This window comes from Nerophis ophidion, linkage group LG06, assembly GCF_033978795.1.
Source record: "Nerophis ophidion isolate RoL-2023_Sa linkage group LG06, RoL_Noph_v1.0, whole genome shotgun sequence".
In the NCBI taxonomy this organism is placed as follows: domain Eukaryota; kingdom Metazoa; phylum Chordata; class Actinopteri; order Syngnathiformes; family Syngnathidae; genus Nerophis; species Nerophis ophidion.
Window position 1 is genome coordinate 68,277,527 of NC_084616.1, and position 18,129 is coordinate 68,295,655.

At 43.7% G+C, this 18,129-nt stretch overlaps 1 protein-coding gene across 1 annotated transcript in view; it reads left to right on the forward strand.

Moving 5' to 3' along the window:
* The window catches only part of scn1lab (sodium channel, voltage-gated, type I like, alpha b), a 121,842-nt gene that overhangs the window by 39,582 nt on the left and 64,131 nt on the right, over positions 1–18,129 (forward strand). The window contains exons 7-12 of the mRNA XM_061904697.1: positions 2,184–2,477; positions 4,745–4,808; positions 7,317–7,458; positions 7,546–7,752; positions 10,125–10,412; positions 14,025–14,345. Of these exons, the coding sequence (XP_061760681.1) occupies positions 2,184–2,477; positions 4,745–4,808; positions 7,317–7,458; positions 7,546–7,752; positions 10,125–10,412; positions 14,025–14,345 (1,316 nt within the window). The remainder of the gene's footprint in view (positions 1–2,183; positions 2,478–4,744; positions 4,809–7,316; positions 7,459–7,545; positions 7,753–10,124; positions 10,413–14,024; positions 14,346–18,129) is intronic.

An 18,129-nucleotide genomic window follows, 5' to 3' on the forward strand; every position in this document is an offset into this window, starting at 1 on the left:
TTTAGATTTTTTTCAAATCGATTAAGAATCGTTACAAAAAAAAAAAGCGATTCATTGGAATTTTTTCTTTTTTTTTTTGATATCTCTACCCCCAATTGTCAACAATCAGTCAAGTCGAGAAGACTTGATCACTGCAGTAGCCACAGTACTGGACAGGATATTTTTTAATGGACAGCAAAATACGAGGAGAAAAATGGACCGGAAAGACGCTGTGAAAGAAAGACAAAAAAAACGTAAGTGGGTAAAAATGGGAAGGATGACAAGTATGGTCAATCATAAATAGTTTTTGTCTCTGCGGAAGCGCTAGCGTACATGCATAAGTTCAAACTGGTATTGTAAATGTAAGGTAATAGACGAAAAATTGTCCGAAACAGGCCCAAAATCTAATCAACTGTTTAGTATCCCATTTGGGACATTTCCTGAAAGTTTTATCAAAATCTGCCCAAAATATTTGAGTTATGCTGCTAAATAACTAACTAACAGAAAGACAGACAAACCCCAGCGATCACATGACCTGGACATGATTGAAGAAACTCAAAGAGGGAAAGAACGTGACCAACACTGACAGCTCTTGGCTTGGTAACAAGAAGTGTAGATGTCTCCGAAGAGAAGAAATCTGGCCTTTTCCTGCTCCTGCCGCGGTGGTTTTGAATAGCCCTGATTGGCAAGCGGCTGAAGGTGTGTCTCTTTGCTGCACACTGCAATGGAAGTAAAGAAATCTGCAGAGGAAACATAAGAAAATAGTTATTAGTGGGATAGAATACAAAATAAAAGGCAAACCCATCAGCGCGACCCATCAATCAATCAATCAATGTTTACTTATATAGCCCTAAATCACTAGTGTCTCAAAGGGCTGCACAAACCACCACGACATCCTCGGTAGGCCGACATAAGGGCAAGGAAAACGCACACCCAGTGGGACATCGGTGACAATGATGACCCAGTGGGACGTCGGTGACAATGATGACTATGAGAACCTTGGAGAGGAGGAAAGCAATGGATGTCGAGCGGGTCTAACATTAAACTGTGAAAGTTCAATCCACAATGGATCCAACACAGTCGAGAGAGTCCAGTCCAAAGCGGATCCAACACAACAGCGAGAGTCCCGTTCACAGCGGAGCCAGCAGGAAACCATCCCAAGCGGAGGCGGATCAGCAGCGCAGAGATGTCCCCAGCCGATACACAGGCAAGCAGTACATGGCCACCGGATCGGACCGGACCCCCTCCACAAGGGAGAGTGGGACATAGAAGAAAAAGAAAAGAAACGGCAGATCAACTGGTCTAAAAAGGGAGTCTATTTAAAGGCTAGAGTATACAAATGAGTTTTAAGGTGAGACTTAAATGCTTCTACTGAGGTGGCATCTCGAACTGTTACCGGGAGGGCATTCCAGAGTACTGGAGCCCGAACGGAAAACGCTCTATAGCCCGCAGACTTTTTTTGGGCTTTGGGAATCACTAATAAGCCGGAGTCCTTTGAACGCAGATTTCTTGCCGGGACATATGGTACAATACAATCGGCAAGATAGGATGGAGCTAGACCGTGTAGTATTTTATACGTAAGTAGTAAAACCTTAATGTCACATCTTAAGTGCACAGGAAGCCAGTGCAGGTGAGCCAGTACAGGCGTAATGTGATCAAACTTTCTTGTTCTTGTCAAAAGTCTAGCAGCCGCATTTTGTACCAACTGTAATCTTTTAATGCTAGACATGGGGAGACCCGAAAATAATACGTTACAGTAGTCGAGGCGAGACGTAACAAACGCATGGATTTGTAACCCTGTTCAATGTTTGTTTGTCCAACCTTAGACAGGTTTGTGCTGAAAAACTACATTTTGTTGTACTTGTGCAATGACAATAAATACCTACCTAAAGGGACCATTCCAATTAGAAGAAGTTTCAGTAATTTAATTTGTTGTTTTCTTGTTACGTTGAAGTAGTACCTTCTGGAACAGGAAACACACGTTTAATTTTTTTCACTAACTGATAGTGCCTTTGAATATTACATCGCCATTACAAGTAGTTCCATCAAGACTACCGCTGTATCCATTAGAAACAGTGACCTGTGTCAGCTTGGTTCCTGCATGACAGTCCAAAAATGCTTGTTACTTTTGTGCCAGACTTTTCTCTTTAAACGTTTATAGCAGTTACTAATAATTCCTCAATGTTAACCTGTGTGCCATTCAGGTTTGAAGACCATTGTGGGAGCATTGATCCAGTCAGTTAAAAAGCTGTCGGATGTGATGATCCTGACAGTGTTCTGCCTCAGCGTGTTTGCTCTCATCGGCCTCCAGCTCTTCATGGGTAACCTGAGGCAGAAATGTGTGCGCTTGCCGATTGCTATCAACGCCACCAACAGCAGCAATGCTGTTGCCGACCACATGCTCATTTTCGACAACAACCTGGCGGCAGAAGTAAACAACACATTCTTGAACAGCACAGGGAGCAACTCCAACTGGACCGAGTACATCAGTAATGAGCGTAGGCCAAGTTTAAATTACAATGCATGAATTCTAAGTCAAATACAATAAATTAGTAGTAACTGTGTGTAAAGATGTATAACAAAACTCCTGATAAGATGTTGCCATTAGTTATATTTGTTTTATCTTTGTTACATGGGGCATTGCACATACAATTTGAATATTCCAGATTGCAGCCAAAGGCTAATTTCCATCTGCAGTTCGCAGTATGTTAGTGTATATATTATACACCGTGCTTTAAGCGGTTTTCAATTCAAATTTAAAAAAAGGTGCGGATACTAAAAAAATCCTTCAAGCTCACGCCTAAAATGCCGCCCATTCATTTTTCTACAGCCAAAACTCACCTAACAAGCAGCTTCATCTACGTAATAATCATTTGTTAATTTTTTTCAAGTTAAATGTCCTATAGTATAAACTGAAAATTAATACAACCATAATAGCAAAAATACATCCATCCATCTTCTTCCGCTTATCCGAGGTCGGGTCGCGGGGGAAGCAGCCTAAACAAGGAAGCCCAGACCTCACTCTCTCCAGCCACTTCGTCTAGCTCTTCCCGGAGGATCCCGAGGCGTTTCCAGGCCAGCCGGGAGACATAGTCTTCCTAACGTGTCCTCGGTCTTCCCCGTGGCCTCCATCGGTTGGACGTGCCCTAAACACCTCCCTGGGGAGGCGTTCGGGTGGCATCCTGACCAAATGCCCGAACCACCTCATCTGGCTCCTCTCGATTTGGAGGCGCAGGGGCTTTACTTTGAGTTCCTCCCGGATGACAGAGCTTCTCACCCTATCTCTAAGGGAGACCCCCGCCACCCAGCGTAGGAAACTCATTTCGGCTGCTTGTAATGTGATCTTATCCTTTCGGTCAAAACCAAAAGTTCATGACCATAGGGGAGGATAGGAACGTACATCGACCGGTAAATTGAGAGCTTTGCCTTCCGGCTCAGCTCCTTTTTCACCACAACGGATCGGTACAACGTCCGTATTACTGAAGACGCCGCACCGATCAGCCTGTCAATCTCATGATCCACTCTTCTCCCACTCGTGAACAAGACTCCTAGTTACTTGAACTCCTCCACTTGGGGCAGGGTGGGGATGGCACTCCACCCTTTTCCGAGAGAGAACCATGGACTCGGACTTGTAGGTGCTTATCCTCATCCCGGTCGCTTCACACTCGGCTGCGAACCGATCCAGTGAGAGCTGAAGATCCCAGCCAGATGAAGCCATCAGGACCACATCATCTACAAAAAGCAGAGACCTAATCCCTTGGCCACCAAACCGGAACCCCTCAACGCCTTCAGTGCGCCTAGAAATTCTGTCCATAAAAGATATGAACAGAATCGGTGACAAAGGACAGCCTTGGCGGAGTCCAACCCTCACTGGAAACGTGTCCAACTTACTGCCAGCAATGCGGACCAAGCTCTGACACTGATCATACAGGGAGCGGACCGCCACAATTAGACAGTCCGATACCCCATACTCTCTGAGCACTCCCCACAGGACTTCTCGAGGGACACGGTCGAATGCCTTCTCCAAGTCCACAAAGCACATGTAGACTGGTTGGGCAAACTCCCATGCACCCTCAAGAACCCTGCCGAGCGTACAGAGCTGGTCCACAGTTCCACTACCAGGACGAAAACCACACTGTTCCTCCTGAATCCCAGGTCCGACTATCCAGCGTAGCCTCCTCTCCAGTACACCTGAATAAACCTTACCGGGAAGGCTGAGGAGCAATAGCAAAAATACTTGCATTAAATAATTGTCAATTAAACTGTGGTCTTAAATCGATTATTTACATCAATTAATTTCTCATTAAATTAGTCACCATAGCGAGTTTGTTTGGCAGTCAGATCCTGCACTAATCAAATACAGCCGTTATTCTGACTATTCATAACAATCAGGCAATTAAACACTGCACACACTTGAAGAAGCTATTAATGCTTCTAATATATTGTGTTAGAAAACTTACATTGGGAAATTACTTTAATGCAAACGTAATCATTTGTTTTATTTATTGGTCTTTTTCAAACAAAATAGCCTATGGTTTAAGAGGTTAACTCTCAACCTTAAGTTAGTTGAAACCCTGTGATACTATTCTTTCACTTCAGTATTTTTTTTTTTTATTCTGTTACTATAATCATTCAAACACAGTAGTGTTTTTTTAGCTTGCAGCATCCCACTCTTTAACTACGGTACTATATTACCCTGCAGCTGGTGCCTCAATGGGAGAGTTTTTGAAAAACGTTTTAATAAATCTGTTTTCCTGTCTTTTAGGTAACTACTATTACCTCCCTGGTCGCAGGGATGCTCTGCTTTGTGGAAATGGCACCGGAGCTGGGTAAGTCTTAAGAAATGATTTCGTATAGTTGTCTGCTGTACTCACATCACAGTCACTCCAAATGTAATTGAAAAAACGAGACTATACAATTAAAGCATGCTATTTTTTTGCAGAATGCCTAAATCAATTCCAACAGGTCATTTGCACAAGTATTGAACTTTCATACCAATTGTGGTTTAATAGTCCATTAATTCTTATTCAATACTGAACATTCAGTACATACTAAGTGAAGGACAGGACATGTGCCACACATGTACTCGGTAAACCAGGTGAATGCACTTCAACCAATAAATAAAATCAAAATAAAATTGTACTGTTGTAGTTGGCTGCATCCTTGAACTTTACTAAAAGAAAAAATATAAACCAGTTGTGTCCAAAATGTGGCCCGGGGACTATTTTAGGTCACCACAAAAAAATGTATTGGCCCTCAGTATACTGTAGAAATTTAATGAATTCATGAGCTATATCATTATTTATTACAATAATGTGGTTTGTCATCTATTCCACAAAGCTAAGATGTTTTGTTTCACATAGATTGGCCTATAATGACATACATTGAATCACATTCCGTTTTTTTGGTCCAGCCATCTGGTCAAATAATATTGTTGATTTATATGCCCATATGTGCTGTACATATATAGTTTACAAAGGAGAAACATTGAGATACTTCTACTGTTGCATTATTTGTGTCTAACTTAGTTAGATATTTAGTATTTGGTTTCTGTCGCAGCCAGACCGGATCAGGAGGAGCTACAACAGTGAGGAAACGCTACTTAACTTCTGAAGTGGCTGCAAATTGTATTAGGATTTTACAAATTGCTCCTACTGAACTTTTACCAACATCATGCGACATCATCATTTAACAGTATACTTAAATAAACTCAGTTGCTCCACTTTTAATAAAAACAATGACAACAAAACCTTCACTTCTGTGGAGAAACAACAACGAATTATGTCAGTTGAAAATAAATTGCAGGATTGTATAGAGGAGATGGAGGAAATCCAAATTAACGACATACTATCAGTTTCCGGTTACTGCGATCTGGTCGCCTAACATTGCCGTGTAGAGACCTCGCTGAGGGTGTGAGGTTTTTAATTTTTTTTTTTTTTGTTTTATCTTTAATTTTTTTTAATGGCGGTGGATTGGGTGGTCAGTTGTCTTCACTTCCGTTTTGAGTGGCGTCGCGCAGGTTTCGTTTCCTGCGGGGGCAGCGCAGCCGATTAAAGGGGAACATTATCACCAAACCTATGCAAGGGTCAATATATACCTTGATGTTGCAGAAAAAAGACCATGTATTTTTTAACCGATTTCTGAACTCTAAATGAGTGAATTTTGGCAAATTAAACGCCTTTCTGTATATCGGTCTTTTAGCGATGACGTCAGAACGTGACGTCACCGAGGTAATACACCCGCCATTTTCATTTTCACATTACAAACACCGGGTCTCAGATCTGTTATTTTCCGTTTTTCGACTATTTTTGGGAACCTTGGAGACATCATGCCTCGTCGGTGTGTTGTCGGAGGGTGTAACAACACTAACAGGGAGGGATTCAAGTTGCACCACCGGCAAGAAATCTGACGCCAGACCCCCATTGAATGTGCCAGAGTCTGCACATTTGATCAGCGATGCTAAGCCAGACATGGCACAGAGATGTATGGATAACCTGCAGATGCATTTGCAACGATTAAGTCAACAAAATCACAAAGGTGAGTTTTGTTGATGTTGTTGACTTATGTGCTAATCAGACATATTTGGTCGCAGCATGACTGCCAGCTAATCGATGCTAACATGCTACGCTAATCGATGCTAACATGCTGGCTGTATGTACATTTGAAACTAGATACCCACATTTAATGCGAAACAAACACTTACCAATCGACAGATTTAAGTTGCTCCAGTGTCACAAGATGCGAAAGTCCTGATCGTTTGGTCCGCACATTTTACCGGCGATGCTAATAAGGCAGCCATGCTATGGGCCACTTCATTAGGTACACCCATGCTATGGCTGAATAGCGTCAATAGCTATTCGCTGTATAGCTTCAATTTCTTTTTCAGTTTCTTTTTCGCTATCTGCCTCCACACTCCAACCATCCGTTTCAATACAAGCGTAATCTGTTGAATCGCTTAAGACGCTGAAATCCGAGTCTGAATCCAAGCTAATGTCGCTATATATTGCTGTGGTAACCGCCATGTTGTTCGTATTGGCAGCACTGTATGACGTCAAAGGGAAATGGACAGTCGCATCGCAAATAGCGAAAATCAAGAACTTTAAAGCTTTTCGAAAAATAAAACAAGCCACTGGGAACTGATTTTTATTGTTTTTAACCCTTTTGAAATTGTGAAAATGTTCCCATTTAAGCACATCGACTGTACAAACATACATATACACATACTGTACAGAGGTGTGTTCTATTTTAGCGGTCACATGGTAGTCAACCCTAAGGTGACACTTTGTTTATAAATATAGCATTATAACTCCCACTTAAAATATGTCTTCCTGTGACAGGCTTTGTCCAGAAGGCTTTATATGTGTCAAAGCGGGTCGTAATCCTGACTATGGATACACAAGCTTTGACACCTTTGGCTGGGCTTTCCTGTCTCTGTTCCGTCTCATGACCCAGGACTACTGGGAAAACCTCTACCAGCAGGTTTGCAGTGCCTTTGATTTTGAAATATATGTTGTTTTTTGTCTTTTTGATTAACTATTGTGTCCATTGCATTAATGGATCCACCAGACATTGCGCGCGGCAGGGAAGCCCTACATGGTCTTCTTTGTGTTGGTTATCTTCCTGGGATCCTTCTACCTTGTCAATTTGATTTTGGCTGTTGTGGCCATGGCTTATGATGAGCAGAACCAGGCCACAATTGAGGAGGCTCAGCAGAAGGAGGAGGAGTTCCAGGCGATGCTGGAGCAGCTGAAGAGACAGCAAGAGGAAGCCCAGGTAAGAAAAAGGTTTATTTTCTCACTGTGATCCTTATGCTTACTGTATGTGTATGTTGCATAAGTGTGTCACATGATACGATTATGTGCAAACCGCTAACATTTGGCATCCTCTTGACGTCTTAATTTTGTTTAGATGCAGAAATGTGTGTGGATCCAAATCTTACATAAGCTGATCTAAAGATTGGGCAGGGGAAAATATCAGAAAATGTTAAATGGGATCTGAATTTAACAAATTCTGTTTATCCATCCATCCATTTCCTACCGCTTATTCCCTTTCTGGGTCGCGGGGGACGCTGGCGCCTATCTCAGCTACAATCGGGCGGAAGGCGGGGCACACCCTGGACAAGTCGCCACCTCATCGCAGGGCCAACACAGATAGACAGACAACATTCAAACTCACATTCACACACTAGGGCCAATTTAGTGTTGCCAATCAACCTATCCCCAGGTGCATGTCTTTGGAAGTGGGAGGAAGCCGGAGTACCTGGAGGGAACCCACGCAGTCACGGGGAGAACATGCAAACTCCACACAGAAAGATCCCGAGCCTGGATTTGAACCCAGGACTGCAGGACCTTCGTATTGTGAGGCAGACACACTAACCCCTCTCCCACCGTGAAGCCCCCAATTCTAATTGCTGCTAAATGTGCAAAAGACATAATTTGCTATAAAATTACGCACACATGACAAATTTAATTAAAATATCATCTTATTTGACAAGGCTCTCATTTGTTTCTAACCTATTATATATTTTAGCATATATTGATTTTTTTTTTTACTTTTACTTTTTTTTTTTACAACACCCGAAATGAAGGCATCCTCTTAAATTCCGCTGCGCAAAAAAATCTAGAAGTATGTAATATTTGAAAAGAAATACAAATTAGGGGCTTCACGGTGACAGAGGGGTTAGTGCGTCTGCCTCACAATACGAAAGTTCTGCAGTCCTGGGTTCAATCCCGGGCTCGGGATCTTTCTATGTGGAGTTTGCATGTTCTCCCCGTGAATGCGTGGGTTGCCTCCGGGTACTCCGGCTTCCTCCCACTTCCAAAGACATGCACCTGGGGATAGGTTGATTGGCAACACTAAATTGGCCCTAGTGTGTGAAATTGAGTGTGAATGTTCTCTATCTATCTGCGTTGGCCCTGCGATGAGATGGTGACTTGTCCAGGGTGTACCCCGATTGTAGCTGAGATAGGCGCCAGCACCCCCCGCTACCCCAAAAGGGAATAAGCAGTAGATAACGGATAGATGGATGGATGAAAAGAAATTATGGAAGAAAGCAGGACAGGAGTTAATTTGCTTGAAATTGTTACCTAAACTATCGAAAATGTATTGTCCCAGTCCATGGTTCTCGCCCGAAAAAGGGTGGAGTGCCATCTCCAGGCTGGAGAGGAGATCTTGCCCCAAGTGGAGGAGTACCTCAGAGTCTTGTTCACAGGTGAGAGAAGAGTGGATCTAGAGATTGACTGGCGGATTGGTAATGCGGACACTTTATCGGTCCGTCGTGGTGAAGAAAGAGCTGAGTCAGAAGGCAAAGTTCTTGATCTACCGGTCAATCTACCTTCCTTTCCTCATCTATGGTCATAAGTTTTGGGTTATGACCGAAAGGACAAGATCGCGGGTAAAAGCGGCTGAAATGACTTTCCTCAGTGATTGGCAGGGTTCTCCTTTTGAGATAGGATGAGAAGCTCTGTCATTCGGGAGGAGCTCAAAGTAAAGCAGCTGCTCCTCACCATCAAGATGAACCGGATTAGGCCGTTCGGGCATCTTGTCAGGATGCCCCCGAACGCCTCTCTGGGGAGTTGTTTAGGGCACGTCAGACCGGTGGGAAGCCGAAGGAAAGACCAAAGACACGTTCGGGGGACTGTGTCTCCCAGCTGACCTGGGAATGCCTCAGGATCCCTCGGGAGGAGCTGGAGGAAGTGACGGGGAGGGAAGTCTGGGCTTCTTTGCTTAGGCTGCTGCCCCCGCGATCCAACCCTGGATAAGCGGAAGAAGATTGATGATATTTGGAAAGCATATAAAGTCATCAGTATGTAACAATGAGAACTATTCAGACTTCAGGGTTTTCCAGCCCAAAGAGAGGCACATACCACATTTTAAATGGGCCACAGCACCACCTAGTGGTGACAAAACCATGTCAGACAAAATCAGGCCCATCAGGTGACCTGAAAACATTGCTTCACATGGCCTTAGCTCGTAAAACTCTTCAAAGATTTTGACTTGTAATAATAAGTAAACCAATTATCCAGTTTTCTCCCTGACTGCTTTCAGCTGCCAGGCATTCTGTGTCTTTCGAGTTCTCAAGACTCTGACGGGCTTTGGGTTACCATGACAACTTTTTTCCCCCGATTTTTCTGATTGGTCAACAGGTTGCCGCGGCAACAACATTGGAGAGCAGGGAGTACAGCGGGAGGGTAGGCCCCGGGGGCTCCACCTCTGAGTCCTCATCTGTGACATCCAAGCTCAGCTCCAAAAGTGCAAAAGAGCGACGCAACAGGCGGAAGAAAAGGAAGCAGAGGGAAGAAGAGGAGGAGGAGAGGGGGACTTGCGACAAGTTCCACAAGTCTCATTCTGAGGACAGCATCAAGAGATCCTTCCGCTTCTCCATTGATGCCAATCGACTTTCTTATGAGAAGAGATGCTCCTCACCCAATCAGGTCTGTTTTACTCGTTAATCATATTTATTGCTTCTATCATGAATTGATCATATTTTTGTTAATATAATTATATTTGGTAAAGGCGTAAGCATATTTGTAGCTAATCTAAGTGTTTACTATATGTGTACATTAGAGATGTGCGGTTTGCGGTCTCATCCGCGGAGTCCGCGGAAATACCGCGGGTCGGGCGGGTGACATGACGAATAAATAGATTTTGAATTGATTCGGGCGGGTGGCGGATGAACCATTCGGAAATATTTGATATTCATGGTTCGGGGATCAGCAACCTTTACCAGTCAAAGGGCCATTTTGACCCGTGTCACAAAGTTAAGAAGAGAACAGGAGCCGCAAACATTCTCGCGAATATCTGCTGGCGATCACCCGGTTATCGAGAATAAGGGCGTGCTATGAAGCCATTGCCTTTGACGCCTTCTACAACATGTATAAACTGCATGCCAGTCCGGCAACATGTTATATGTGGCTTCCGCAGACACACGTACACGACTGAGATGCATACTGGGTGACACAGAGTACAATGATGGTTGTGATATAAACAATTTTAACACTATTACTAATATGTGCCACGCTGTGAAGCCACACCAAACAAGAATGACAAACACATTTCGGGAGAACATCCTCACAGTAACACAACATAAACACAACACAACAAATAGCCAGGATCCTTTGCATCCATATTTTACATCCCCGCGCCCCCAACCCCGCCCACCTTACCAACGCACGGGGGTGGGAGGTGGGGGCGCGGCGTTTAGTGCTAGCGGGGTGTATAATATAGTCAGGAATAGTCATGGATGCAAAGGATTCTGAGTATTTGTTGTGTTGCGTTTATGTTGTGTTACTGTGAGGATGTTCTCCCGAAATGTGTTTGTCATTCGGGAGAACATCCTCACAGTAACACAACATAAACGCAACACAACAAATACTCAGAATCCTTTGCATCCATGACTATTCCTGACTATATTATACACCCCGCTAGCACCAAACGCCGCGCCCCCAGATCCCACCCCCATGCGTTGGTAAGGTGGGCGGGGTTGGGGGCGCGGGGGTGTAAAATATATTCAGGAAGAGTCGTGGATGCAAAGGATCCTGGGTATTTGTTGTGTTGCGTTTATGTTGTGTTACTGTGAGGATGTTCTCCTGAAATGTGTTTGTCATTCTTGTTTGGTGTGGCTTCACAGTGTGGCGCATATTAGTAAGAGTGTTAAAATTGCTGATATCACAACCATCAGTGTACTCTGTGTCACCCAGTATTGCCTTTCAATCTTGTACGTGTTTCTGCGGAAGCTGCACACAACCTGTTGCTGGACTGGCAAACAGTTTGTACATGTTGTTGAAGGTGTCAAAGGCAATGGCTTCATAGCACGCCCTTAATCTCGTTATCTGGATAAGCACCAGCAAACAGTCGCGAAAGTTTGCGGCTCCCATTGTCTTCTATACTCTGTGAAACGGGTCAAACTTGATCTATGAGTGGTAAAAGCTGCAGACCCCTGATATATAACAACGGGCGGGCGGTTGCGGTGTTGATAAAATGTTGGTTTGGGTGTATGGCGGGTGGATGACAACTTTACTGATGCGGTTGCGGATGATATAATTGCCTATCCGTGCATCTCTAGTGTACATATAGGTATTAGGTCTGGGTGATATGGCCTAAAAATAAAATCCCTGATTTTTTTCACAAAAAAGTAGATTTTCGATGTTTTTTTCTGATTTATTTCCCTACTTTTTAAAGAAAACATTGAATAATTCAAAGCAAGTTTTTTTATTTTATTTAATGAAAAACTAGAAGTTTGAAATGATACCGCATACACTGCATCTTACTCCTAGCAAAATTGTAAATTGTATGATTTTGTTCTTTTTAGCCCAGATGTAAATTGTACTTTTTTATGGAAAAATGTTCAATATATTAAATTTAAGAGCTTACCTTGTGAAGCAATACTTCTGCTTGAATAGAATACTTAAGAAAAATGTAGCATTGCACATTTGGAATGCAGATAAACAATCTCCAACCTTGGGGTCAATAGAGTGCAAACTTTAAACTTCTGTCTTGAATAAAATACTTCCGTAAATAAAAATGTATTATTATACATTGTTTCCAGTTAAAAAATGAAGTAGCACATTGAGAGGACTATAGTTTGTTTCAGTCATTGGATAAAGTAAACCAACCCTTTTCATTCACACATCTTGTTGGTGTGCAGAGCAACCACTTTAGTAATCTTTTTCATCATAAATGACATCATCATACATACCTGGTGTAAATGATTTCATCATAGTAAGGTAATTTTTAGCGTCTTGTTCGCCTCGTGAAGAGTTGTATTTCCCGCACTCGGGTGGAGGCTTCGGTTTCAGATACTGTTTGATGTGCTGCTGCCTTTTTGAAACAAAAACCAAAGTAATGACAGCACTTTTCTTTTGAACAAACGTCTCGCTTTCGTCAGCGTTAGCATTAGCCATTTTTACTCGGTAGTAAGTAAGGGGACGGGGCAAGCTACGGAATTATTGTGGGCAGCTAAGGCACACCTTTACAATAATCATGCTGTTTAATCAGCTTTTTGATATGCCACACCTGTGAGGTGGAATGGATTATCTTGGCAAAGAAGAAGCGCTCACTAACACAGATTCCGACAGATTTGTAAAAAATATTTGAGACGAATAGGTCTTTTATGTATGTAGTAAAAGTTATTGATTCTAGATTAATTATGATTAATAATTGGTAGTTACTCGCTTGCATAATTAAAGTTTGCTTCAGAAAACACCTCAATATTTGTACAAAAATGCAATTTTATTGTCAGAATATCATCGAGGAACTTTTTAAAATGTAGTATTTTGGAGTGAAATTTGTCAGAGTTTCCATACTCATTTACTCATTTTTGGATATACTCGGGCATTTATTTGATCACTTGCCATACAGCTATTAAGGTAAAAGAGCTTGTATGGTCAATATATATATATATATATATGTATGTATGTATGTATATATATATATACATTTTTTTCCCCAAAAAAGTGCTATTCCCCTTTGAGGAAAAACTTTAAAAAAAATGTCATTTATGTCCAAATATTGGGTTTTTTTTAGGTTAGTCTAAATAATCTGTGATTATTTGTGAATCATGAATAATTCAAAATAAAAAATTTGTTTAAAAAAAAACTCCTTTGACAGCACTAATATGTACGCTATACACTGGTGTAGCAAAATGATAAAGCAGCCTGTACTAGCTGGCAAATTTGGTTATCATCATCATAGACATTCGACTTTATTCCAGACATAAACATGGCCCATCATACACGAAAACGATACAGACATCAACAAAAGAGCACCATAAAAATAAGAGAGCCTAATTGAGCTTTGAACAGGGTTGGTCAGAGTGCGTACAATGTTCTTTGTAGAATCCGTTAGCCTGCACATAAAATGTACATGAAGTTACAGACGACAGCAGCACAGGCTATGGATACATTTACTGTTATATGACTTTTGAGTAACCAGAACTAATAGAGAAAAGCCGATGACGTATTTAGTTAACGCACTTAAACAAATGTCTAAAATATTAAATGTTTGTCATCGTCCCACCGATAATATCCTCATTTTTTATTTTCCAGTCTCTGCTCAGTATACGTGGATCACTCTTCTCACCGCATAGGACCAGCCAAGCCAGCATATTCAGCTTCCGTGGGAGAGCACGGGACATGGGCTCTGAAAACAATTTTGCGGACGACGAGCACAGCACCTTTGAAGAGAGTGACAGTCGGCGGGGTTCCCTGTTTCTGCCGCGACGCGGCGAACGCCGTTGTAGCGCCATTAGCCAGACAAGCCTCAGAGTGCCTCGGGTCTTGCTTCCTGCCAATGGAAAGATGCACTGTGCTGTGGACTGCAACGGAGTGGTCTCGCTGGTTGCTGTTACATCTGTGACTACCTCCCCTGTAAGTCTACTACCACTTCTTGTTGTTTCATGTTTTCTTCTATCAATCATTTTTTTTGTCAATTTACCCTACTTCACATTTATCATACATTTATATGTCATATAAGCCTGACGTGGCCAAACAATTTGACTGGCAGGCCACGATGGCTTCCTAAATATAGTTACAGTTAAACTGTGTTAAGCTGTGAACGAAAAAGTATATTCTTCTCACTAGTCGGGACGTCAATCTTGCAACAACTCATGAGTGAATTTAATTCCGATTCCTGAGGTGACAATTTTATTCTTGAGGTGACAATTTGATTCAGGATCAGATTTTGTGTAAATACATTACTTAATTTCAAACGATTCTCACAATATATATTTGGTAAAAAATTATTGTAAAACTTTATTGGATTATACTTGTGAAGCGCTTTTCTACCTTAAAGGCATTTTGATGCTATTTCTAAACTCACACACACATTCACACAATGATGTAAGGATCTGCCATGCAAGGCCCTAACCAGGACCCATCAGGAGCAAGGGTGAAGTGTCTTGCCCAAGGACACAACTGACGTGACTAGGATGGTAGACGCTGGGATTGAACCTGCAAACATCAAGTTGCTGGCACGGTCGCTTTACCACCTGAACCACGTTGTCCCCGAAGAAGAACAGGTCAAAAGTACTTTCTTGGCTGCTGACATATGACATATTACTTTTCCTACAACCGGTATGGCTCGGTTGGTAAAGCGACCGTGCCAGCAACTCGAGGATTCCAGGTTCGATCCCTGCTTCTGCCATCCTAGTCGCTGCCGTTGTGTCCTCGGGCAAGACACTTTACCCACCTGCTCCCAGTGCCACCCACACCGGTTTAAATGTAACTTAGATATTGGGTTTCACTATGTAAAGCGCTTTGAGTCACTAGAGAAAAGCACTATATAAATATACTTCACTTCACCTTATCATATAAAGTTTGCTTATCCATCCCACTTGTTCACGCAGGCCATAAATAAACCCCCACTCTGCTTTATCTCAAAGCCTTGTTTTTTCTGACCTGCTGTGACACAGTTCTTAGGATGACTGCAATGACATAAATTAGAAGAAAGCATAGAACATCTAGTTTTATAATCTCCTGGAACTACTCCGATTGAGCAAATTGTTCAAAACTTATGGTAGTTTAGCGTTGCAAATGATAAGGAACATTTGGAATAACTTTTATGGACAGAATTTCTAGGCGCAGTCAAGGCGTTGAGGGGTTCCGGTTTGGTGACCGCGGGATTAGGTCTCTGCTTTTTGCAGATGATATGGTCCTGATGGCTTCATCTGACCGGGATCTTCAGCTCTCACTGGATCGGTTCGCAGCCGAGTGTGAAGCGACCGGAATGAGAATCAGCACCTCCAATTCCGAGTCCATGGTTCTCTCCCGGAAAAGGGTGGAGTGCCATCTCCGGGTTGGGGAGGAGACCCTGCCCCAAGTGGAGGAGTTCAAGTACCTAGGAGTCTTGTTCACGAGTGGGGGAAGAGTGGATCGTGAGATCGACAGGCGGATCGGTGCGGCGTCTTCAGTAATGCGGACGTTGTACCGATCCGTTGTGGTGAAGAAGGAGCTGAGCCGGAAGGCAAAGCTCTCAATTTACAGGTCAATCTACGTTCCCATCCTCACTTATGGTCATGAGCTTTGGGTCATGACCGAAAGGATAAGAACACGGGTACAAGCGGCCGAAATGAGTTTCCTCCGCCGGGTGGCGGAGCTCTCCCTTAGAGATAGGGTGAGAAGCTCTGCCATCCGGGAGGGACTCAAAGTAAAGCCGCTGCTCCTTCACATCGAGAGGAGCCAGATGAGGTGGTTCGGGCATCTGGTCAGGATGCCACCCGAACGCCTCCCTAGGGAGGTGTTTAGGGCACGTCCAACCGGTAGGAGGCCACGGGGAAGACCCAGGACACGTTGGGAAGACTATGTCTCCCGGCTGGCCTGGGAACGCCTCGGGATCCCCCGGGAAGAGCTAGACGAAGTGGCTGGGGAGAGAGAAGTCTGGGTTTCCCTGCTTAGGCTGTTGCCCCCGCGACCCGACCTCGGATAAGCGGAAGATGATGGATGGATGGATGGACATTACTTAATTTCAAACGATTCTCACAATATATATTTGGCAAAAAAATATTATAAAACTTTATTGGATTATACTTGTTAAGCGCTTTTCTACCTTAAAGGCATTTTCATGCTATTTCTAAGCTCACACACACATTCACACAATGATGTAAGGATCTGCCATGCAAGGCCCTAACCAGGACCCATCAGGAGCAAGGGTGAAGTGTCTTGCCCAAGGACACAACTGACGTGACTAGGATGGTAGAAGCTGGGATTGAACCTGCAAACATCAAGTTGCTGGCACGGTCGCTTTACCACCTGAACCACGTTGTCCCCGAAGAAGAACAGGTCAAAAGTACTTCCTTGGCTGCTGACATATGACATATTACTTTTCCTACAACCAGTATAGCTCGGTTGGTAAAGCGACCGTGCCAGCAACTCGAGGATTCCAGGTTCGATCCCTGCTTCAGCCATCCTAGTCGCTGCCGTTGTGTCCTTGGGCAAGACGCTTTACCCACCTGCTCCCAGCGCCACCCACACTGGCTTAAATGTAACTTAGATATTGGGTTTCACTATGTAAAGCGCTTTGAGTCACTAGAGAAAAGCACTATATAAATATACTTCACTTCACCTTATCATATAAAGTTTGCTTATCCATCCCACTTGTTCACGCTGGCCATAAATAAACCCCCACTCTGCTTTATCTCAAAGCCTTGTTTTTTCTGACCTGCTGTGACACAGTTCTTAGGATGACTCCAATGACATAAATTAGAAGAAAGCATAGAACATCTAGTTTTATAATCTCCTGGAACTACTCGGATTGAGCAAATTGTTCAAATTTTATGGTAGTTTAGCGTTTCAAATGATAAGGAAAATTTGGCATGACTTTTATGGACAGAATTTCTAGGCGCAGTCAAGGCGTTGAGGGGTTCCGGTTTGGTGGCCGCGGGATTAGGTCTCTGCTTTTTGCAGATGATGTGGTCCTGATGGCTTCATCTGGCCGGGATCTTCAGCTCTCACTGGATCGGTTCGCAGCCGAGTGTGAAGTGACCGGAATGAGAATCAGCACCTCCAATTCTGAGTCCTTGGTTCTCTCCCAGAAAAGGGTCGAATGCCATCTCCGGGTTGTGGAGGAGACCCTGCCCCAAGTGGAGGAGTTCAAGTACCTAGGAGTCTTGTTTACGAGTGAGGGAAGAGTGGATCGTGAGATCGACAGGCGGATCGGTGCGGCGTCTTCAGTAATGTGGATGTTGTACCGAATGAGCTGAGCCGGAAGGCAAAGCTCTCAATTTACCGGTCGATCTACGTTCCCATCCTCACCTATGGTTATGAGCTTTGGGTCATGACCGAAAGGACAAGAGATCACGGGTACAAGCGGCCGAAATTTGTTTCCTCCGCCGATAGGGTGAGAAGCTCTGCCATCCGGGAGGAACTCAAAGTAAAGCCGCTGCTCCTCCACATCGAGAGGACCCAGATGAGGTGGTTCGGGCATCTGGTCAGGATGACACCCGAATGCCTCCCTAGGGAGGTGTTTAGGGCACGTCCAACCAGTAGGAGGCCACAGGGAAGACCCAGGACACGTTGGGAAGACTATGTCTCCTGGCTGGCCTGGGAACGCCTTGGGATCCCTCGGGAAAAGCTAGACGAAGTGGCTGGGGAGAGGGAAGTCTGGGCTTCCCTGCTTAGGCTGCTACCCCCGCAACCCGACTTTGGATAAGCGGAA